Source organism: Penicillium cosmopolitanum (genome assembly GCF_028827165.1).
Source record: "Penicillium cosmopolitanum strain IBT 29677 chromosome Unknown utg000011l:1.0-3548175.0:1.0-3550911.0, whole genome shotgun sequence".
In the NCBI taxonomy this organism is placed as follows: domain Eukaryota; kingdom Fungi; phylum Ascomycota; class Eurotiomycetes; order Eurotiales; family Aspergillaceae; genus Penicillium; species Penicillium cosmopolitanum.
Window position 1 is genome coordinate 2,444,201 of NW_026622681.1, and position 21,834 is coordinate 2,466,034.

General features: G+C 48.0%; 14 protein-coding genes across 14 annotated transcripts; 7 read left to right on the top strand and 7 right to left on the bottom strand.

Moving 5' to 3' along the window:
• Window positions 1-171: 171 nt before the first annotated feature.
• On the bottom strand, window positions 172-1,124 carry N7509_012421 (HpcH/HpaI aldolase family protein; the record flags this gene model as incomplete). The annotated part of the gene is made up of 4 exons (XM_056637058.1): window positions 172-434; window positions 487-722; window positions 769-920; window positions 975-1,124. 4 exons carry the CDS (start codon window positions 1,122-1,124, stop codon window positions 172-174), a joined length of 801 nt encoding a protein of 266 aa, XP_056483088.1.
• A 1,022-nt stretch (window positions 1,125-2,146) lies between these two features.
• On the top strand, window positions 2,147-3,043 carry N7509_012422 (uncharacterized protein; the record flags this gene model as incomplete). Its single annotated transcript, XM_056637059.1, has 2 exons — window positions 2,147-2,360; window positions 2,424-3,043. 2 exons carry the CDS (start codon window positions 2,147-2,149, stop codon window positions 3,041-3,043), a joined length of 834 nt encoding a protein of 277 aa, XP_056483089.1.
• A 769-nt stretch (window positions 3,044-3,812) lies between these two features.
• Window positions 3,813-4,838, top strand: N7509_012423 (uncharacterized protein; the record flags this gene model as incomplete). Its single annotated transcript, XM_056637060.1, has 4 exons — window positions 3,813-3,889; window positions 3,953-4,083; window positions 4,158-4,483; window positions 4,542-4,838. 4 exons carry the CDS (start codon window positions 3,813-3,815, stop codon window positions 4,836-4,838), a joined length of 831 nt encoding a protein of 276 aa, XP_056483090.1.
• Window positions 4,839-5,363: 525 nt separating this feature from the next.
• Window positions 5,364-6,395, top strand: N7509_012424 (uncharacterized protein; the record flags this gene model as incomplete). The annotated part of the gene is made up of 4 exons (XM_056637061.1): window positions 5,364-5,650; window positions 5,716-5,816; window positions 5,873-6,168; window positions 6,240-6,395. The coding sequence occupies 4 exons, from the start codon at window positions 5,364-5,366 to the stop codon at window positions 6,393-6,395; spliced, it is 840 nt and encodes a 279-aa protein (XP_056483091.1).
• A 206-nt stretch (window positions 6,396-6,601) lies between these two features.
• Window positions 6,602-8,581, bottom strand: N7509_012425 (flavin-containing monooxygenase; the record flags this gene model as incomplete). The annotated part of the gene is made up of 1 exon (XM_056637062.1): window positions 6,602-8,581. One exon carries the CDS (start codon window positions 8,579-8,581, stop codon window positions 6,602-6,604), a length of 1,980 nt encoding a protein of 659 aa, XP_056483092.1.
• Window positions 8,582-9,328: 747 nt separating this feature from the next.
• N7509_012426 (uncharacterized protein) lies at window positions 9,329-9,877 on the bottom strand (the record flags this gene model as incomplete). Its single annotated transcript, XM_056637063.1, has 2 exons — window positions 9,329-9,467; window positions 9,564-9,877. 2 exons carry the CDS (start codon window positions 9,875-9,877, stop codon window positions 9,329-9,331), a joined length of 453 nt encoding a protein of 150 aa, XP_056483093.1.
• A 462-nt stretch (window positions 9,878-10,339) lies between these two features.
• On the bottom strand, window positions 10,340-10,915 carry N7509_012427 (GrpB family protein; the record flags this gene model as incomplete). The annotated part of the gene is made up of 1 exon (XM_056637064.1): window positions 10,340-10,915. One exon carries the CDS (start codon window positions 10,913-10,915, stop codon window positions 10,340-10,342), a length of 576 nt encoding a protein of 191 aa, XP_056483094.1.
• Window positions 10,916-11,726: 811 nt separating this feature from the next.
• Window positions 11,727-12,091, top strand: N7509_012428 (uncharacterized protein; the record flags this gene model as incomplete). Its single annotated transcript, XM_056637065.1, has 3 exons — window positions 11,727-11,729; window positions 11,840-11,872; window positions 11,924-12,091. The coding sequence occupies 3 exons, from the start codon at window positions 11,727-11,729 to the stop codon at window positions 12,089-12,091; spliced, it is 204 nt and encodes a 67-aa protein (XP_056483095.1).
• A 618-nt stretch (window positions 12,092-12,709) lies between these two features.
• On the top strand, window positions 12,710-13,725 carry N7509_012429 (putative mitochondrial carrier protein (Pet8); the record flags this gene model as incomplete). Its single annotated transcript, XM_056637066.1, has 2 exons — window positions 12,710-12,742; window positions 12,790-13,725. 2 exons carry the CDS (start codon window positions 12,710-12,712, stop codon window positions 13,723-13,725), a joined length of 969 nt encoding a protein of 322 aa, XP_056483096.1.
• A 262-nt stretch (window positions 13,726-13,987) lies between these two features.
• N7509_012430 (vacuolar protein sorting family 37 protein) lies at window positions 13,988-14,834 on the bottom strand (the record flags this gene model as incomplete). Its single annotated transcript, XM_056637067.1, has 2 exons — window positions 13,988-14,474; window positions 14,536-14,834. The coding sequence occupies 2 exons, from the start codon at window positions 14,832-14,834 to the stop codon at window positions 13,988-13,990; spliced, it is 786 nt and encodes a 261-aa protein (XP_056483097.1).
• A 507-nt stretch (window positions 14,835-15,341) lies between these two features.
• N7509_012431 (ankyrin repeat protein) lies at window positions 15,342-16,001 on the bottom strand (the record flags this gene model as incomplete). The annotated part of the gene is made up of 1 exon (XM_056637068.1): window positions 15,342-16,001. The coding sequence occupies one exon, from the start codon at window positions 15,999-16,001 to the stop codon at window positions 15,342-15,344; it is 660 nt and encodes a 219-aa protein (XP_056483098.1).
• Window positions 16,002-16,427: 426 nt separating this feature from the next.
• Window positions 16,428-18,902, top strand: N7509_012432 (tRNA ligase; the record flags this gene model as incomplete). Its single annotated transcript, XM_056637069.1, has 1 exon — window positions 16,428-18,902. One exon carries the CDS (start codon window positions 16,428-16,430, stop codon window positions 18,900-18,902), a length of 2,475 nt encoding a protein of 824 aa, XP_056483099.1.
• Window positions 18,903-19,035: 133 nt separating this feature from the next.
• On the bottom strand, window positions 19,036-19,269 carry N7509_012433 (uncharacterized protein; the record flags this gene model as incomplete). Its single annotated transcript, XM_056637070.1, has 1 exon — window positions 19,036-19,269. One exon carries the CDS (start codon window positions 19,267-19,269, stop codon window positions 19,036-19,038), a length of 234 nt encoding a protein of 77 aa, XP_056483100.1.
• Window positions 19,270-20,120: 851 nt separating this feature from the next.
• N7509_012434 (uncharacterized protein) lies at window positions 20,121-20,560 on the top strand (the record flags this gene model as incomplete). The annotated part of the gene is given in 2 exon segments (XM_056637071.1): window positions 20,121-20,506; window positions 20,524-20,560. The coding sequence occupies 2 exon segments, from the start codon at window positions 20,121-20,123 to the stop codon at window positions 20,558-20,560; spliced, it is 423 nt and encodes a 140-aa protein (XP_056483101.1).
• Between the last annotated feature and the right edge of the window lie 1,274 nt (window positions 20,561-21,834).

Genomic DNA, 21,834 nt, shown 5'->3' on the forward strand with positions numbered 1-21,834 from the left:
TCTCGACACGCCAAACATTCCGGGTTTAGCATTTATATGATCGATGTAGATCGTGGTGATCTTTAAAACGAAACTTGCCTCTCATTGGGCCCAAGCTACCATGCTGGCATTGACCATCCGCGGCTTGGCTATTTACTCCAGATGAGAATGTCTTGTCTTATTTACAGTGAATCACGAGCGTGCAACCTGCAACTCACTGATATACCAATTCTGAAGCGCTCGCACATCATAGCTCATAGCCACACTATCAAAAATCTTCAAGTGCTCTTTGCAAGATGCTCCGTCATTCGATAATCGACTGACCCATTTGCCATGCCTTTTGGCAGCTGCCACGATTTGTTCGATAGCGTTGACAAACTCAGGCTCGTTACCCTTTGCGGGGACGTACCCAAGGATGGATAGAGCAAGGTCATTTGGCCCGATAAAAATCATATCTTGACCGAGGTTAGCGAAGTTATCCATGCGGGTGTGTATTCTGTTACTAACCAACACCGGGTACAGCACAGATAACGTCAACATTCTCGACTCCGGCTTGAGATTCAATTTGAACGCATGTGATGATAGTTTCGTTCGCAGTTTTCATGTATGTTGGAATATCGATGCCGTGAGCGATTGCTGGGAATGCTGAGCCCTGCCCACGAAGTCCCTGTGGAGGGAATTTTGAACACTGAACAACGAATTTTGCCTCTTCAGCAGTATTTATTTGAGGGACAACAATGCCACTTAAGATAATTTAGCATTGGAATAACAAAAATTCGTATTACTTACTGTGCACCGGCATCCAAAGCTCTTTTGATCAAATCCGAGTGAGTCATTCTGAGGCGGACAAGCGGCGACACGCCCAGAGCAGCGATAGCGGCAGTTGAGCTATGCATACCATCATCAGTGATATTGCCGTGCTCACAATCAATGATAATGCCCTTGTTTCTATTAGTTAAATTATGAACTATGTAAAATGAAAGGTCGATACTAACATCGACGCCAGTCAACGCAACCACCTGAGCTGTTCGAAACGATGGAAGGCCCAAGAAGGTCATAATCGGCTTGGCATTTTCTCGAAGTGCATTCAGCAGTCGTAATTGTGGATTCTGAGTCAAGCTTGTCAAGGCTGAGGGGAACGACATTTTCAGTTGAACCAAATAACACGATTAATCGTTATTGGCAAAATTCAACGCGGAGAGACTGATGGATTTCACGCCACAGAAATAGACACTGAAGACAAAGTACATAAAACAGGAAAAAAGAAAAGAATTCCTTATTTGAGAACGGATTGGATGTTTGGTCCCCATGTGTTCCTTGATTCATTACTATTCGCTCTACGGCCGCCGGTGACCTAGATTTATACCGAGCGTGGGCACTGACTCCAGGCACCTGGGCAAATCAACTTGAAAGCCCTTTACTATGATGAAAGGATATTTTCTTATTGGTTGCTAGTGGACTCGTAATACACTCTAATTGATAACCTATAATAAATTGTAACGTAAGTGGCAAAGGGCTCTTGCAGCAGCAACGGTATAAAGACTTTTCGCCGAGCTGATGTCCAAGCATCGGCTACAAGTCATTTCTGCGATTTTAAAGGATACAACTAACCGATATAGCGCCCTCAGAATTGTTATATCATACATAATTATAAGAATGATGCCCACATAAACGCCAATTCCGCTTGAAGAGGAGACCGTCAATCCTAGGAGGGGATGATAGGACTCATTTGAAGTTCTCGGAAACTTTGAAGCTAACGCGATTACTTTATTCAAGTTCCTATAGATATATAATTATATATAAATTGAATGATAGTAAAGAAGTCGTCCTGAATAGTATTTACCTTAGCTGGTACGTTGGATACCTCTCTAATAGACCGAACCGGACGATGGAAAGGGGGGGGGTGTTCGGGTCAACTAGTTAATGCAAAGTCTGATATTATTTTTCCTGCTGACGGTGAAACGAACCACCGAATGCCCATGTAAGTAAAGTGAGGCGGAATCAAGCTTCTATTTTATTTTAGTTTTGTGTTCAACGTTACACATTCTTTACTTCCTTGCCATATGATATGACGTCATCACGATCGAGGAAGAGTGTTCCTTCTTTTGAGCGAATTGCAACCTTCAGCACTCATCTACTCAACCATTCGATAAACTCTATCAACAAAATGGCAGGGGGCTCCCATGGCTTTGCGCTGGTAGCACCAGCCTCGAGGGGGCTAGGCCTCGCATTCGCCCAGCAATTGCTCACGAGAACCGAGCTTCCAGTCGTCGCAACAACGCGCAAGGACTGTGCTGGAGTCCGAGACCGAATTCTTACCGGCAAGAATGTACCTTCTAGTGCGGAAAGGCGACTACGCTTGTTTGAGGTTGACGTGAAAGGTAATTGGGATAGCTTTCCATTCTCTTAAGGCTGTGGGACAAGGCAAATTCTAATGGCTACAGACGAGTCCACGATTTCGTCAATGGCAGACGCAATCCGGAGGGATTATCCAGATACACCGCTTCGTCTAGCATTGACGGTCCCGGGAATTCTTCATGTTGAAAAATCGCCATCGCAAATCGATGCGGCAAGCGCACTAGATAGCTTTCAGGTGAATGCTCTGGGTCCGCTTTTGCTCATGAAGCACCTGTCTCAATTTCTTCCGGCTAAGTCTACGCCTGAATTTCAAAGTACAAGCACGTCAGGAACAGGAGGAGAAAGCCAACTAGAGCTACCATCCCATGCAGTTTATGCGATGATGGCTGCAAGAGTGGGCTCGATTTCTGATAATTCTTCCGGTGGCTGGTACTCCTATCGTGCGAGCAAGGCCTCGGTATTTCAACTGGCAAAGACATTTGACTTGTACCTGCGATCTAAGTCAGGGAAAAAGGCTCTAGCTGTTGCTCTACATCCCGGGACTGTTCGAACAGATTTTACAAAGGACTTTTGGAAGGGAAGAGAAATGTTAGAGCCATCAGATTCAGCGGAGCGACTTTTGAAATTCCTAATCGGAATGTCGCCGGATTTTGATGGGGGAAGAGGCAAGTGTTGGGATTGGAAGGGAGACGAAGTATATCCATGATTCAACTTTCAAGTTCACTTTGAGAACCCACTCCATTGGGCATTATATTCATCCTATACCCAGGCGGACCTTATTTCCCGAGGTTCCCGGAGCCCGCTAGGGTATTCCAAGTTATTGGTAGCGCTTCCAATCTTGGAATGTTGAACAAGAATGAATTCGTGCCAGTGGGGGTTTTCGTCTCGGAGGACCTTCTATCTCAAAAGAAAGATGTCAGGCGAGAATTGCCAAAATGAGGCTCAGCCGACCGGGGTCCACCACCGGGGTCCATGAAGCCAAGACCATAGCCACGTAGGATAAGTGAGACAAAGCGAGCGAAGGCCACTCACTCATTGACAGCCCCCACAGGCGACGAAAGAGACATAAAGGTGGCTGACGGGAATAACCCCGGCGAGGTCATGTTTTGCAAGAACTTCAATCCGAACAAGGCGTTTCTGGCAGTCCGTCTGCTCATAAAACCCGAAACTAGCGGAAGACCGGGATCCCTGGTGCATTCTCAACCAATTAAACATCGGTCTTTTTCGAGGCTAAACATGCAGTCAGCAACCACAGGCCGTTAGCGCGTATTAGCAACCCAAATTGAACCACCCAGCCACAGCTGAGAAGCCACCAGCAGCGTCGGGGTCAAGGTAAGGCGATGAGGCAAAATTTTGAGCTTAATATCTTCTGTTCCCGCCCGAGATCCTGCAGAGTGGATCATCATCCATTCTCTTAACTCAACTACGTATGCCCAAGAAACTTTGAGAAATTTTCCAATACACAATAAACAATCATGTCTGTTTATGATCTCTTCTTTGCATTCGGGAAACCAGGGACATACTTCCTGGACCACACCAAAGATACCTGCGAGTAAGTTTCCGCAGATGGACGACTCTGTTTCCGATAGTACATTTCGACTAACTCTTTAAATAGGCAAAGACTACCGAAAAGCTACTACGAATGGACAGAAACACGACCCATCCAAACAGTGAACTCTTTCGCGGCTAATGCCAACGATACGCTTTTCATGTGCTGGGAGGATAGAGATGGTCGTGGACAGGGTGGTAAGCACCCCGCCCCTAACAGTCGCTTTCTCAAGCTCTTTGAGTGATAGGTTAACTTATCTTGCATTTCACAGGTTACAACAGAGGTCTCAAGCGTGATTACCCTGCACTATACGAGTTCGTCGAGGAACACGGAAAGAGGAAGTGCCGTGTAGCATTTGGACCCGACCCCGGAGATTTTGTTGTTTTCCTTCCAGAGACGGGAAAGGCGAAGTGGAAACACACGGGGATTAGTGAAAGCAGAGTTCTTAAGGGCAAAAAACGGGTAAAACATTGCTCTCTCGGACAGAATGACGCCTATGTTGTTCTATGGGCCGATGGGGCTGTCACTTGGGCAGTTGATCACAACTACCCAGAGCTGGAGAAGATCCTTCAAAACACCAACCAAGGTGATGTTGTGGTATGTACAGAACTCGGTCACTTTATTGAGGACACAGCTGGATCTGACCTGTGAATAGTTTGTCTGTTTAAATCCATATCGCTCGAACGAGTTCTTCATCGCCCTCGCCGATGGCGTAGTGCATATTCGAGCTAGCGCGCTCGCGGAACGGCATGTTCTGAATATTCTGAGCGACTATTCGAGCATTCAAGTCATCACAAGCAACGTGACTAAATCAAGTCAATCGCTTTCATCGAAGCTTGGCCTGTCTTCGAGTACACGGACGAAGGAGTTCACCAAGTTTATTGCGAAGGAGGTTGCCGGTGGTATCATATCAACAGCCATAGCAGCTACCTTTTCCTGTACAGTGATGTAATATAATCCCTTATGAGTATTTTATTAATATTTTTGCTTTTAAAACCAGCGTACAAGCTTTAATAAGCAGGTATGGGAAGTTCTGGACTCGGAGATGTGCTGAAATGTTCTAGTAAGAAACGAGAATAGCCACCTTGATAGTGCAGACAAGTTAAAAGATAGGTTAGTGGCTTCCAGGTTCCAGAGTTGGGTCCCCTGGAAGACAATGGCAAATGAAAATGACAATTTACTTATAAGATCTTGTGTAGGAAGGGGTGAAGTAACTTGCAAGCCGACATCGAGTCCGAGAAAGCGTTTGTTGACTCGGCCTCGGGCATGTCTGAGCCGCAACCACCTCTCTCTCTTTCTCTCTTCCTCACTCCCACTCTCACTCTCACTCTCACTCTCACTCTCACCCACCCACAATACACTCGCTCTCTCCACAAACTTCGTCCATCTTTCTAAGATTTGGTAACTTCATACCATTGTTTCTTTCTTTCTCTCGCGCCGCAGCACGTTTACTCCACGGCTACTCGCTGAGCCAACCATGGCCTCCAAGATGGCATCTGATGAACACATCGTCAGTCAGCGGGGAGACTCTACCGCTGAGATGCTGCGTCGTATCCAGACTGCCGAGAACGTTCTAATGCCTATCCCCCGCGATGTTTTCGAAAAGCTTTACCTGACCCCCAAAACCCCGATTGCGGGAAATCTTCGCCGCACTTTCGGCAACCCGACACCGATTTGCCTTCTTGGGTTCCTGGTCGCTGCGACACCGTGTGCGATGATCACGATGGGCTGGCGAGGCTCGGGTGGAAATGGTGGTGCCGTATTGTAAGTCTTCACCTGTGGACCATTTGACGCAAGAGAGATACTGATCGTCGCTTTCTCTTGAACAGACCTGTCTACATATTCTTCGGAGGCCTTGTTCAGATCTTGGGCGCTATTGGTGAATGGATCATTGGAAACACATTTCCATGCGTGGTCTTTTTCACCTACGGTTAGTACAGACGAGAACACCATTATCCGAGGGATTGATAGCTGATCATTCCACAGGAGCATTCTGGGTCGTTCAAGGTACCATGAACATGCCCTTCTACGCAGTTGGACAGAACTACTCTCCAACTGGAAACTCTCTCGAGGGAATGCACACGGCCGAGTACCACGCGACCTTGGGGTTTTATTACATGACTCTTGCGGCCATCTCGTTCGTCTATCTGATTTGCTCGATTCGCACAAATGTTTGTTTTTTTGTGGCATTGCTGTCCATAGTCTCCGGGTTCTCTCTATTGGCTGGGGTCTTTTTTCAGATTGCGCTAGGACATATGGCTGAAGCTGCAAAGCTCCAAAAGGTATGCAGTTTTGCAAAATTACTGGTGAATAAGTAATGTTGTAGGTACTGACCAAATGGAATCAACTATAGGCTGCCGGGGCATTCATCCTCGTTCTTTGTATCCCAGCCTGGTACCTATTCGCCGCCCAGCTTTTCGAGACTGTTGACTTTCCTATTGTACTGCCAGTCGGTGATCTCAGTACGGTTGTGCGTGGGCGACATCAGAAAGGAGAGCGCGAGGAGTGACGAGCAACAAATTTTCAAAGTGCCCAAACATCTTCGTCAACCAGGAAGAATTCTTACATTGATCACTCGGGAATCAAGAGTCTGTTGATTGTGATTCTCATCAACTGAACTACCACTATGCAGTCAATCTACGGAAAGCTAGCTTTCATAGGACGCCTTCCAATTTAATTCTGTCCAGTTTCTTGAGAACAGATTCACAAAGTATCCTAAAGCTTAGCCTTGGGATCTGCAGCGGAAGTAATGGAAAGACCCTTGAGGGATCCTTCATTACGCCAGCTCTGTATATACTCGAGGAAGGACACGGTACCCTCGGACCATGGGACTCCTCTCGCCCGCTTCAATTTCTCCTCGGAATTGGTGATTCTGCTCCCTTCACCATAGCCATTGAAGTAGCCAGGGGTGCATCCAACCGAAGGTGCATAAAATGCAGATCGTCGGAGGACTTCTGAAGTGTGATATTCCTCCGCCTCCTTTGTTGCCTCAACAATAGCTCGCTTGTTTGGTCCCACTCGATGCTCAGCCTGAGAAATGGAATAGGCCACATGGCCTGCAATAAGCCCAAGCATGAAAACGTTGTTTCCCGTTATGGTGGCCTGATTCATCCCTGTGAAAAATAGATTGGGGAATCCATGTGTTGCATAGCCGTGGAAAGTTGCAGCTCCATTAGACAGCCACTTGTCATTCAATGATTCACCACAGCGACCATAAATCTTGACATTGGTTCGGGCTGCAGGACTTCCAAGCCCAGAGCTGGGTGGTTGATACCCAGTGCCGAAGATAATTATGTCGACCGGATATTCCTGCTCACCTACAACAATACCACTTTTTGTTATCTTCGAAGGACCTTTGCCATCGGTGTCGAGCAAATGAACATTTGGTCGATTGAAGGTTTCGAGATAGGTATCACTGAAGGTTGGTCGTTTGCACCATGATGGGAACCAAGGTTTGAGCTTTTCAGCCGTCTCTGAATCCTTGACAGTATCTGCAACCCTGGCACGAACGGCCTCCATATGCGGCAGATCCAAAGCATGAAATTTGTCTACATGCGCAACCAAGGCTTCCGGTGATGCATCCTCAAGTCCGTGACCAGGAGATCCAAGGACAGCTGAATACGCCGGCATATCAGTCCAGCCGTCCCCAACCAAATTCTCCTCTCCAGGTGCCGCAGAGTTCGTGAGATATTTGTTAAGATTTATTTGACGCTCATACTGCCATCCAATTTTTCGTGCCACTTTAGTCTCAAATTCACCCAGATCAGTCGGGCGCTGGTCTCGACGTTTGACATATGCTGGTGTGCGTTGAACCACATACAGCTCAGCTGCGTACTTGGCGACCTCAGGGATTACCCCGATAGCTGTTGCAGCAGTACCAACAACAGCGACTCGCTTCCCGTTTAGTTTGGACAGTATCTGGTCTTCCTGGGAACCCCCGGTGGCTTTATAGTTCCACCGTGCAGTGTGGAACATCGATCCGGAAAAAGAAAGTACCCCCGGGATGTCGGGAATTTGAGGTTTCGTTAGGACTCCAGCCGCAAGATAAACATAGTGAGCGTTGAAAGTGATTTTCACTGTAGGTTGATATGGACCGCGGTTCTGTTTTACTCTTATAGTCCAGTACTCGGTCCGATCGTTCCACACTATCTCTTCAACATCGGTTCGGAATAGCGTCTTATTCTCCAGATTCCACTTTGCAGCAATGTGTTCTGCATGCGCACGAATTTCGTGACCAGGAGCATACTTTTTCTTTGGAATATAGCCAGTTTCCTCCAGCAAAGGCAAATAAACATAACTTTCCACATCACAGTGGAGGCCAGGGAAGCGATTCCAGTACCAAGTACCGCCAAATCCACCGGCAGCATCCAAGAGTCGAATCTCATCAGCACTGGCTAGCCCGTCTTCTATAAGGCGAACAGCATACTGGATGCCCCCGAAACCAGCCCCAAGGACAAAGTGCTTATAAACACCGTTTTCCTTTATTGGTGATTCCTTTCGGTTCAAGGCATCGTGATCGGCCCACGGATCTTCCACAAGCTCCCGCAGACGTTTCTCGTCCGTCTGCGTCAATTGAATAAAATGCGTAAGTCGCTCGGCCTGGAGACGTTTATTTGCCTCTTCTGTATATCGCTTTCTCACTGCGTCTAGCTTTTCGGCGCTGAAGGCCCCTGTCGTTTGTTGGGACGCCGCCATTCTTAGGAGGCAGGTCAATGTGAGAACTGGGTTTGACCTAAATTATCCAAATTGTTTCTTCAAAATATCGGAACCTTTTAGTTTCTTTTAAAGATTGCGTGACTCCATGTCTATGAGGGGTTGGGTGATGACGTGAGATATGATGCAGAAGACGTTACATGACACGCCAAATGGTGTCAAACCGGGCTATTTATTATAGGGCCAAAATGTAGGAATAAGGGAGCTTAACAAAGCGGACGGACCTTTTACGTGGAAAGATCCGCTCCTAGAACAAATTCTATCGCGTAAGGCTACCAGGACGTTTTTTAAGAGATAGGGCAGTGGCTACCACAATAGCACAAGAGATCGAAAATACAATTTTATTTAATACCTATCTTTTGAGCAAGGCAACAGCAGGTTTGTAGGGATATTATCACTCCTATTTTAGAACAGCAACTATTGACCGAAATGCGTTAAACTACTTAAATTGAGGGGCATTCAAAACTAAACTCTCCATTTCTCGACAGGGGATGATTGTTAGCGATGCAAGACAAAAGGTCCATAGGGGCAATATGGAATCATTCTAATTTAAATTGGAGTTAGAATAAGGCGACCATTTGACTAAGAAAGCTGGATGTCAACGTACCGTAGGATGCATTTCCAGCACGAGCATTTTAGATCTTTACTCTTACTGACCTCAGGCGACTCAATGGCGTCAAAACATTGTCTAGCAATTGGATATCTTTCGAATAGACTTTCCTCTAGCTCTTATAAAGCCTCATTTCCTGTGCTGGTGGCACATATCTCTCGTCCTGTCTTCTTGGTATTAAGAAACCTTACCAATTTCAAGTCGATCATGTCAAGACGGACGCGCTCTAGCATTACTGGAACAATCTCGACATGGGGTCTGTCAGCATTTAGCGACAGTATATGACTTAATGCTTTGATTCTGACCATTAGCTTCATGAGCTCACGGCAAAAACATTCAGTAACACTGCCACACTTAGCAAGAAATGCATCATCGCCCGCGGTCTGAAGGAGGATATTTTGCTTTTCAGCAAACCGAGCTAGGCTTTCCGCGACTTCGGAGATATCGATTTCGTGCATTCTGATTTGCTGAATTAGCCCCTGGAGTTCTTTGATAGCTTGCCCCAGTCGGATCTTGTAAATATCTCCCATTGAACCGGGAAGCGTGGGAGAGGAAGGCTCAGAGCATTCTTCAACATCTGAAAGCACCTTCGCGGAATAAGTCTTTTCGGAATCACCTCTAGGGGCCTGGCCTGATACAGGCATTTGTGACTTCTTGGGAGGCGCCATCGTAAATATTGATGCAAAACCGGTAGTCTGATAAGTTACTAGTATTTGCTTGGAGGGGATTCGGGACTTATATAATATCCCTTGAAGATATGAGCCTCCAAGTATCTTCAATTGATTTCCTTTGTCCTCGACGGACATTGGAATAACGCTCTTGTCAAAGAAGGCCTTTGTTACCAGACAAAGCCCTTTTTCGAGTCGCATAAATCTGCATTGGATGAGTTCCGCAGTATTATTCATGATAAAAGAATTATGCAACAAGTAACCATCACACAACTCGCGTACATAAAAGTATCCCCAGACTTAATTCCCAGAATGGGGCTATAGAAAAAGAAAGCCCCGGAGGCCATAAAAGAGACGTGATTTAGAGAACCAATCTCCATCAAAGAACATGCCAATCGCTCTGATTAGAAAATATTGGCATCGCATGAAAATGCACAAGAAAGGATCTTGGCACCATTCAGCTCAGGTGTTAGCTTGAATCACAGCCTCCAAATCCTCTTCACTCCACCCAGCCTTCCGCAAAATCTTGCAGAGAATTTCCGTTTTGGCACAAGCATACTGGCCGATATCCTCAAAATCTCCTTCTGCCAGCATACATTTGGCCGTAGAATATTCCTCGCGCAGGTTCTCATCTTCAAGCAAGATTCGTTTTGCATCGAGGTGGTTTCTCAAAGCGGGACAGCCTTCAATAATGATATATGTGTTATGTCGCAGTTCGCCGTTCCTACCCAAGCCGTGAGCGCCGTCGTACCTTCCGTATCCTGGTTCTCGAAAGGCAAATCGCCCTGGGACATTCATCTCCCCGCAATCGGTGTACCCCGAATCACTCAAAGCGCTCCGTGCTGCTGAGAGGAAAGCCGGTTGGATAATGATGTCGATGTCGATGACAGGCTTAGCTCGGAGATATGGGACTGAAGTGCTTCCGACGTGCTCGATTGAAATAATCGACACATCAGCCAGGATTTGTTGGAGTTTGCTCTTTATCTCGCGGAATTTGATTGGCCACTGTGGGTTGTAAGGTTGGATTTCGACTTTCATCTTGAGGGTAGTAGAAACCCGATGGTCCTCAAGGTCACGGTCGGAGGGGACACTGGCAGGATGTGCTCAGATTTAACCGTGATGGTGCGATCGATGCCACTTTTTGCTAGCTCCGGGCTATTGGATGCGCGACAATAAACCCACCGAGAAATTTTGCTAGATATGTTCAGGAACTTGAACTGGTAGGCAATGCTGTCAGATTACTAGCCGAGAGAGATGGCTTTAGGCAGCCGGCCGTTCACGCCCGACGTATCAGAATTCGCCCGACGCGAGAGGAGATCCGAGTCAAAATCCCTTACCTTTATCCCGACCAGTGCCACGTGGAGCACGCCTGAAATAGATTAAAGGACTCGGAGTGGCTGGTATCAACAAACAAAGCTATTTAAGTTTACCCCGAGTCATATAATGGAACATATCCCATCGCTCCGCTTGGAAAGAGCTTATGACAATAAGAACGCATTTCTACATCTCTACATTTCTTTTTATTTCTTTTTCTGAAAAAAAAGATCGATTTGAATTGATTTCCCTACCTAGCCTATTTCCACCAACTAAAGCGAACATTATATATGAGATCAAAGGGGGAGGTGGCAGGAAACCTTAGCGGATAATGCTACGAGTACTGCACTGGTGACAACGGCACTCGCTATCCGAAGGACGGAACCTCAGCACCTCGAAGTTAGTATGGATCTTATAGTAGATCGGCCCTAGACCGCGGGTTAAGTAGTACGGGGCCTGAAGAGACTGGCGAGCGTATTTATACACACGGACCTCACTATCCTTCGCATACTCATCGCAGCTGTTGCATTTACAAATGGTAAGAGTAGCAACAAGAAACATAATACCCCAAAGTGCCCATGAAATATGATATGCCAGGTTGGGGCTGTGACGAAGCTCCATAGCGTACTCTTTAATCTGAAGACATAGCATGCGGCAACGCTCCTCAAAACACTCGGGGATGTGGGTGGGAGGACCGTAAGCCTTGTAACCCTGTTTATTACCTGTAGGCAGGAGGATGAGGACAATGTCCTCGGCAATCTGTTCCATACGCTGTGCGATCTCCTCGATGTCAGCACGTGGTGCGTTGAGGATCTCGCACAAACATTCGATGTCGCCGACGACGACGTGTCGTTCTTCTTCGTAACTGAGGTCCATCATGATGATGAAAGTGATGGATGATCAGGCTGTATATAAGTACTGCTGTAAACGGTGCGACTGTAATGATAAGCTATGCTAGTAGTAGTATGGCCACCTAGTTGGGTGGTTGCTGTAGAAGACGATGCTGCTAGTGATGTCGAGTCTAATGTCGAGGCAGGGTACAGTTTATATAGACACGAGTCCACCGGTCGAAATACTTAATTCTTCGACCAGAGATAATGATTTCAATTTCAAACAATGGAAATTCATCGGGATAAACTTGAACAGAGCATTATCGAACTAGAACAAGGAGGACACGAGAATCTTTTGTCCAGAGAATAGATATTGTCGAGGCCTTTGCCGGAGATAATGGGGCAGCCTCATATTGTTTCGTCAAAACACTCGAAAACAATGAAGCATGTAAAAAACAAAGGAATAAAGAAGAAAGCGAATTGAAAGTGTGGCTAGCCAATCGATCCAATAGAGTGGAACTTGGTAGTACTAGGGCCGAGGTCGGGTTCCGCGGAGGCCGAGTCCAGGAGTAAACCCTAAATTCCACCTCGACTGAACTGGGCATTTTATAACATAACACACACTTCAAAACTTTCATCCCATACCTCCAAGGCTCCTTTATACTGCGTCGAAGGTTAATGGTGAAGAATGTTGACTGGCAATGGACTCGACGTGATCACAGTATGTACCTCACTCTTCAAGATCGAACTCGTAACTAAGGCAAACAGGCAGCAGCAATCGCCGCGCTGAGCAGCGAGGTCGTTTTCCACCCACTAGATACGATGATAACCCGAATGCAATGCAAAGACTACAGCACAGTGTATAAGCACAGCAACGGGTCACTGAGACGCGCTTTGTTTACCGGTCTCTATCAGGGATTTGGTCCAACACTATTTGCCGGCATCCCTTCCTCAGCCGCATTCTTCGCCACATACGAAGTGTCAAAAACATCATTTGAAAGAGCACAGCGCGCTGGATATTTCCCAGGAGTTCCGAAGTCGATATTTCATGGTATTAGCAGCGCCGTGGCTGAGCTTGTTGCTTGTGCATTTCTAAATCCCGCAGAGGTATTGAAGCAAAATGCGCAAGTTTCTCAACAATCCGCAGGTTTGCCAAAAGGAGGTCCGCCTGCCTCTATAAGAATGCTGAAGAACTTCTATAAGCAGCCTTCAGCACTGTGGTCGGGATATTGGATGCTTGTTGCTGGTCAACTTCCTAGTGTCTGTCTGACCTTTTGCTTGTACGAGTCCTTCAAAGAATCGCTATACGAAAAACAGCGCCATCTCGCCGATACTACCATGGGACAAATTGAAGCTAGTGTTTTATGTGGTGGTATTGCTGGCGGCTGCTCTTCTTGGTTCTTTGTTCCCATCGACGTTGTCAAAACACGGATGCGGTTGGCTCTGGGGGATGAGATGAAATTATCCCGTTCGCCCGTGGATAAAGTTGGCTTCGGAACTGTTGAAATCCATTCTTCCGTACGGGTCACGGTGAGACCAAGTGCACTCTCTGTTGCTCAAGATATATTCGCCAAAGAAGGAATCCCGGGCTTCTTCCGTGGTTCTAAGTTGACCTGCATTGCAGCAATAGTGTGCAGTGCGATGTACATTGGTTCCTACGAAGGTGTGAAACTCTGCCTGGGAACTACTGATCCGTTATTATAACGACCGAACTACCAAAAGTAGTAAATGTTGGAAATTCCCCTCTCTCATGTACATTATGAAAAAAACATCAATGATACCCCACTCAACATATGATAACTCCAAGTCTTATATTAGTAAATCGCAAATATAGTTCGAACAAGATCACAAAATGACAATGCTTATATTCATAGACAACATCTCATCGTAAAATGGTCATCTAGAGCTCCGAGTCGAGTCTGACGGGGTATAAATCTAAACAAAGACAAGACCAGCACACACCAAATCACCTCCACCCACCAACTCGCCCCTCGTCCCAGCGCGCCTTAGCCTCTTTCCTCGCCGCCAACTTCGACCCTTCGCCCCGAACACGCCGGATCCAATCGGAAATCTCCTTCTCGGAGGGCCGACCGTGATGATCCTCGTCAAGGAAGCTCTCTTCAACAGCCTGGCAAACAGCCTCCTGTTCCGCGATCGACGCGCCGAGACGTTGGTACAAGGCCTTGGGCGACCAGGGCGCCAGGGCGGCGTCCATTTCAGATTGCTTCTTGCGCCAGGATACTTCGAGGGATTGGTGTTGAAGGAGCATTGTTTCTGTCGAGCCGCGGAGTTCCTCGACGTGCTTTTGCATGGCTAGGAGGCGGGTTGCGAGGTCTTTGTTCAGATGGATGAGAGATTCGAGGCTTTGTTGGCGGGCTGTATGGGACGTATGTTGGCTTGAGAGGGCGGATATGAGGGATGGGTCTTTTAGGATGGATTGGAGGTCGAGCGTGCTGTGAGATGAGACATTGCTGTTAGGTTGGTTGTTGAAGGGGCGGCTTGGCGTGGTCTTACCTCTTGTCCTTCACGAGATCTGGGAGCCAGCCCTCTTCGATTGGGGGAGGTGGAGGAAGCGATGTCGGCGTATATGAGGCGTATTGTGGAGTTGCTTGGGAGTCTGGTCGGGGTGGTTGGGGTGGTTGAGGTGTTGGCATGGAGGACATGTTCTGCGGGGTGCCTCCGCGACTGGCTTCGTGGCTACTGGGCTTCGGCGGAGGTGGTGGAGGGGTGTCAGGGTTGATAGATGGGTTCATTATGGGCGGTGTCGAGTAGAAGGTAGCCTGGGTGGGATAAGGCGACGCCGATTGAGACATGGTGATCTCTTGGAAGGAGAATGGTGTGGGGTTGGAGAAGGGAAGTTGGAGATGCGCCGAGGAGCTTGGCGGTTGGCGGTTGCGGCGTGGGCCGGACCTTTAGACCACTTTAGAGCTACTATGTAGTACCGCCTATTGTTTTACAAACTGTCTATGAATGCAAAGAGCTGAAAATACATGGTTATGAATGGTAGCCATCATCAATGCGGTATCATATATTCAATTCGTTTCATCGTTTAATGTCAGTCTATGGACCTATACAACATCCACCCAACATCGGCCCGGAGGAAGGCTCCGGTGTGATAATGCTCAGTGGGAATAGCTGCCTTTAGGAAGGCAAACGGGGCCGTGAATGGACCAAGGATATGCGAGGTCACCAAAGGCGACTCATGGCATTGCTCTGCTGTACCTGTCACAGAGTGATCAAGTCGATGCGTGGGTATAATAGGACTTCAGAGTAGAGGTGGAAAGAAGAGGACAATATCCTCAACGCTGATTAAAAGCCTCTTAGTCGGTCCTCCTTCGCACCTCACGCTCTAAAGTCTCGATGCTAGTGCTACCGAGGGCATCACGAACTAAGTCGCGCAACTCGTTTTGCGCAGCTTCACTGTGGAAATCCTCACGAGCGGCGAGCTCATCGATGCGTCGCTTGAACTCGGGGTCAACCTCGGTCTCTCCAGCACTAGCCTCCTGTTCTGACATGGTTCCAACGTTCACTTGCATGTTGCCAGGAATGGGCCCCGGTGCGTTCAGAGGGCCTGGAGCAGAGTCGGCCGGGGCAGAGGCAGGGAGTCCCAAGGCCTGACGGAGGTAGTCGACGACACGAGGAAACTCGTCATCGGCCTCCAGCTTCTCATCTGCCCTTTGGCCTTCGTCGTTGGTCTTGTTGATGTCCACACTCAGTTCCTCCACAAGGCATTGCGCGATCTTGGGGTTCTCGCAGACGAACAGACAAGTTTCGCCATCTTCATCGACAAGGTTGACATCAACATTGAACTCCTTCACGAGAGCCCGGAGCAGATCAATATGACCATAGGAGGCGGCGGCGTGGAGTAGGGAATAGCCATGTTCGTCCTGACCGGATGCGATTGTGGGGTTGGAGCGGAGGAGTTCGATGAGGGCGGCGGGATTGTCGCAAGCCAGAAGGTAGGGATTGGGCTGGGCCATAATGTCTGAGTCACCGAGAGGTATGAGGGATCGTTTTGACCTTGAAGACGGGTGGAGGTGGAGGTGGAGATGGTAACTTTTTTCATTGCGGCAACTCCCACCTCAGGCAGCGATAAGATAAGGCTGGACCTTTCCCTTTTTGCTCCCCGCCGTCCTCTCTGACTCTTAACCTCGTACAGACCTGTGTGACTCTTATTGACTCTGACGATGATTCAAGACCAATAAGCGTGGCTTACTGCCAACTTCTGACTACAAATTAACGATACCTGTCAAAGGACCCGAGACATTTCAAGCCCTCCACGACCTACGCTCCTTGCGACTCTCTCTTTCATCTCTTCACCTACGCCCCACCTTCGCTGCCCCTCTATCCTATAAATTTCGACCCACAACCTCCAGCAAGCAGACGAACAATTTAAATCCTAAATCATGGGGAAATACGACCAAAATCCACAGCAAATTGCGCAGCTGGTGAGAGACCTGGAGGAGGCGCGGAAGCAAAACAAGAGCGAAAAACGACGAGCTTTCACATGCAAGAAGAACACATTCGAGGTTGCCGGGACCAACCATGTCACTGTTGACTCTTGGAAGTTTATGGACTGGGACTACAAGCGCGATGGCCTTCCCACATATGCCCGTGGCCTCTTCACCACGCGATTGAAGAACAATAACCCCGAGATCGCCGTGCGCGGCTACGACAAGTTCTTCAATGTCGGCGAGACAAATGACACACAATGGAGGAATATCGAGCACAATACACGAGGGCCCTATGAACTCAGTGTGAAGGAGAATGGGTGTATCATATTCATTTCCGGAATGGAGGATGGAAAGTTGTTGGTCTGCAGCAAGCACTCCACCGGAGTCCGTCACGACACAGAAATCAGCCACGCACAAGCCGGTGAAAAATGGGTCGAGAAGCATGTCGCGTCTGTTGGCAAAAGCACAAAAGATCTCGCGAGGACACTCCGTGAAATGAATGTCACCGCGGTCGGTGAGCTTTGCGACGACTCCTTCGAAGAGCATGTCCTGGCCTACGATGAAGCATCGTCTGGTATCTACCTGCACGGCCTCAACTACAATCTCAACGAATTCGCCACGCAGTCCAGCCAAAAAGTTAATGATTTCGCTGATGCCTGGGGCTTCAAGAAGGCCAAGTTTGAAGTTCGCGACGACATCGAGTCCGTCAAGAGCTTCCTTGATGGGTGTGCGGAGACCGGAACCTGGGATGGTCGTGAGACCGAAGGTTTCGTCGTGAGATGCCAAATGGCCAAGGACGGTCATGACTACCGTGATTGGTTCTTCAAGTATAAGTTTGAAGAACCTTATCTGATGTACCGCCAATGGCGTGAATGCACCAAGGCCGTCATTGGCGGACGACTCCCGAAGATCAGAAAGCACGAGAAGATCACCGAGGAGTACCTTCAATTTGCCCGGAGGAGGTTCATGGAAGACAAGACTCTTGCGCGGGAATACAATTACAACCACGGTATTATCTCTCTGCGAGAAGCATTCCTGAAGGAACGTGGCTTGAATGGATCGGAGATCATCGCCATGGAAGAGCAAGAGGGCCAGGGCAAGAATGTTTCCAAGAACGTCATCCTCGCACCAATCGCATCTCTAGGATGTGGAAAGACTACTGTTGCTTTGGCTCTGGTACACCTTTTCGGATGGGGCCACGTTCAGAACGACAACATCCCCAAACAGAAGAATAAGCCAAAGCAATTCGCCTTCCAAATCACAAATGAACTAAGCACAGCCCCCGTTGTCATTGCCGACCGCAACACCCACCAACGACGCGAGCGAGAGCAGTTGTTCAACGATGTTCGTCCGGTCCTTCGAGATGCCAAGTTCGTTGCTTTGCATTACGTTCATGAGCCGAAGGGTGACCTACTTCCTTCGATCAAGGAGGTAACTCGAAAGCGCATTTTGGATCGTGGAGACAACCACCAGACCATTCGCGCAGGCACGAAGGATTCTCACGAGATCATCGGAATTATGGATGGCTTCTTGTCCCGCTTCGAGGGTATCAACACCAATCGACACCCCGATGAATTATTCGATCTCGTCATTGACCTCGACGTATGCGGCTCTTCTCGCGAGAACCTCGAGACCATCGTCCGAGCCATGCATGACGCCTACCCCATCCTCGTCCCTGAAATCCCATCCGCAGAGGACCTTGACGCCGCCATCGAAAAGGCCATTAATAAGTACGAGGTGAAGGTTGATCTCAGCGCCGGTTACTCGACAAAGGGAGCCAAGGGCCCAAAGCAAAAGAATGGCTCGCCAACAGTCCAATCCGGGCCAACACGCCTCGAGCCACCCCTACTGGCCCGGAAAATTGAATTCTTCAACATCGCCATTCCAACCAGTGAAGTCACCTCCACTCTCCACTCCCTCTTCACATCCTCCACCCCCGAAGTCGCCCGCCTTTACCGCCAGCTCGTCAACAGCCGCCGTGTCCAGCCCGCCTTCCACGTCACCCTCATCCACCGCGCATCCAAGGACGAGCAAAACGCCATCTGGAACCGGTATACGAAGCAGTATATCGACACGCTGACCGCTCACCCTGTCGCGGATGCGATGCAAAACCCACCTAAGCTGGGCCTGGCCCGTGTCCGTCTTGAGCGACTGGTATGGGATACCAGAATCATGGCTTTCGTGGTGCGCATTCTGCCCTTCGATGATCAGGGTGAGAGCTCTGAACTGTCGGATTTCCCCTGTGCCAATGCCATTCCTCATGTTACTGTTGGTACTGTCGCACCGAGTGTTAAGCCGAAGGAGAGCAACGATCTCTTGAAACGCTGGCTGGAGGTTGGGTCTGGTGGTGATACGGGAATCTTTGAGGCAGAGGTTCCTGGTGTTAAGGTTGTTGAGGGTACTATTAACGTTACGATGCGCCGTTAGGGTGAATAGCTTTATGATGGAATGTTCATTTTCTACTAGCCTGTTTCTTTGTACTGAGCATTTACATATGTATGTCTCATTATTTTTTTTTGGTTTCAGTACTAGTGGTGCTCCATAGTGTCTTAATCAGGGCCTACACAGCGAGATAGAGTAAACCCAGAGCAATTACGCCCTTGCGAGTTGAGAAGGCAATATAATAGGGTACATTGGTAGTAGTAGCGTAGGCCGGCGCGTATATCGACTGTGACGGACGGATCATAAATCGACTCCAAGTCAGTGACCTGGGGTTGTTGTCATCCGTGCACTCCTGGACAACTGCAACGGCTCGCGCCAAGAGAGCAGACTCAAGGACGAAAATATTCCCCATTTTTCATGACAATCAAGGATTCGAATCAAGAACTCTGCGTCGTTTTAATTGCGTTTTCCACCCTGAGAAAAAACCCTAAATTTGCAATTAAATAAATCACGAATTTGCTGTCAAGGGAGAGGGCTGTATACCTAGTATTAATTTAAGTTACTGCTTTCTTGTGCCGACGTTGGATGCACTACTAGTACTGATATAAAACCGGTAACCTGCATCCTCATGGTATGATACAACAAAGCTAGGGGTCCAGTCTTCTAGCTGACACCTGACTGCCTAGTATTTTGCATACAATCAAATCTCAAGAACGCTTTCTCACTATGACAGGAGTTAGGGTCCGGAATGAAGGGAGGATTGGATGATTGGATCGGGAGTCGCTGATTGGTTCTCACCCGCATGGCGTACGGCGAGCGATCTATCCACATTCCTTTCCAATCTTTTTTACGGGCTGTTTCAGTTCCGACCATGACGAAATCTATGTTGGAAAGAGGATCAATGTTGCGGAAAGGAACTCACTTAACACCAAGAGTGTCGTTGAGATGCTATTCTTTATTACATGCTTTACTAGTTAATAACTTGTAGTAAATACCAACGAATAGAAAAAGTGACATTTGATCAAATGGTCGTTAGAGCGGCGTGCAGCAATGAAGATATGATGGATTTTGCGTACTGATAGTATCACATCCAGGGCGTGACACAGCAAGGAATTTCGGAGGGCTTTCGCCTAGGGCTCAGGGTCCGCATCAATGCCTCACTGACGGTATAAAAGGACCTAGATGTCACTGGACTCTGTAACTTGATAGGATCACTTTTCATCTTTTCATCTTTTCTTCTCGTATCTCTGATAACCCACCATCATGTCAGCAGATGGGACTCCAGGGTCCTGTAGCCAGACGTTCTCTCCCATGGACCAGGGGTATACCGCCCATCATGCTGCCTCTACAGAGCAGACCAATGCTCAGAACGAGGTCAACTTTCCGTGGAATTCGTTCGTGCAGTCAATGTCAGTGTGCTATGGGAGCAACCCGTCCCTGTGGCCAGCCATTGGTATCGCAGAGATGCTGGCTATCGCAAATGGCAATGACTTCCCAAGGTTGAACTGGCTGGCGGCTCTCGAAACCGAAATACCTCCACTACATGTCCCCCATGGAAGTCCCGAGATGCGCTCCAATTTTCAGCAATCAGCGCAAGAAAATAGTTCTCTCCCTACCCCAGCTGTCGACATGAACACTCCAAATGTCGGGTATGCAATCTTCGAAGGTTCTTTTTCCTCATTGTGTCTTGTTTCCAGAGTTGACCATCAATTTAGAAATAGCCAAATTTGCGAACACGATATTCGGAACTGTCTATGGATCGGATGCGATAATAATCATGATCGTGGCTTTCGCGGAGTGGAAAGTCTACGACGACATGTTGATACACTTCATGTGTCTCCCAGGTCATTTTTGTGCCCTTTTTGCAAGATTCCATTCAACAGAAGAGACAATCGAAATGTTCACAAGCCGAGATGCCAATTTAATCCGGATCGGAGGACCTGAGTTGACTTTTAACGGACCACGATCCCTGGTGTGGACTCTCTTTTTGTTTCCCTCGCCGTCTCCACGTTCTTCTTCTCATTCTCTGCTGGCAAACTACACGTGGTACCATGGGAGGAACGGAATAGAGCAATGGATAGATTATCAGATAAAGCTATCTAGGGTGCCGGGTTCTATCTAGTAGTTACTATGTGGTGTGGTGCGGGATGACCAAGGCTTTGGGAGCCCCAGGCTCCCAGCATTCCCGGCCTTGCTTGTCCTTCTCCTTCTCCTCCTCATCCTCCTCCTCCTCCTCCTCCTTCTTCTTCTTCTTGGCCTTGCTTATACTTCTTCCTGTCATTCCTGTCATCATTCTTGTTTTTCTCTTCTTGACTTTGTTAGTGATACATGAATCACTTTGTCACCCATCCCTTGCCCATGTTCAAGGTTTTATTCAAGGATTTCACATTTTATATTCAAGAAATTGTTATCATAGTCGCATCAAAAAAAGATTTATCTGGAGTCTGGAAGCTTCGTCGTACCTGAGCTCTTTACAGTTGCAGAATATGGCGACTACGTAGCTAGAAGCCACTTTACAGCTGAAGAATCCTGCCGGTCGTCTCTCGCAGAACTTAGTCGATATTGTGCAGACAAGTCAAATCTTTCACAAGGCACGAATCAAGCCATTCGCAATTGAGTAGGCAGGAATTCGATTGATGAAAGATGGGGAGATCTTCATGGAAGCTCTGCCGCAAATGCTCCAAGCTTTCAATACTTGACCCCCTTCACGATGGTCCCTAAACGGTTCACACCGCGGATTTTCCTCCATTACGTCGTCACAAGTCCACGGTTCACTTTCTTGCCGCTGGAACATCCCGCTGTTTTTATAAAAAATGAAGTAAAAACGCAAGCTGCAGGGTGATGTTTTCCTTGGTCTGTGATGGGTCTTTCCTAATAAAGATTTTTCAGGTTCATTTTTTTTCTTCTCAACAAGTCAACCTGCATCGAGGCTTGGCTCTCAATGCATAGACTCCGTACTCCTCTGTACTCCGCGCAA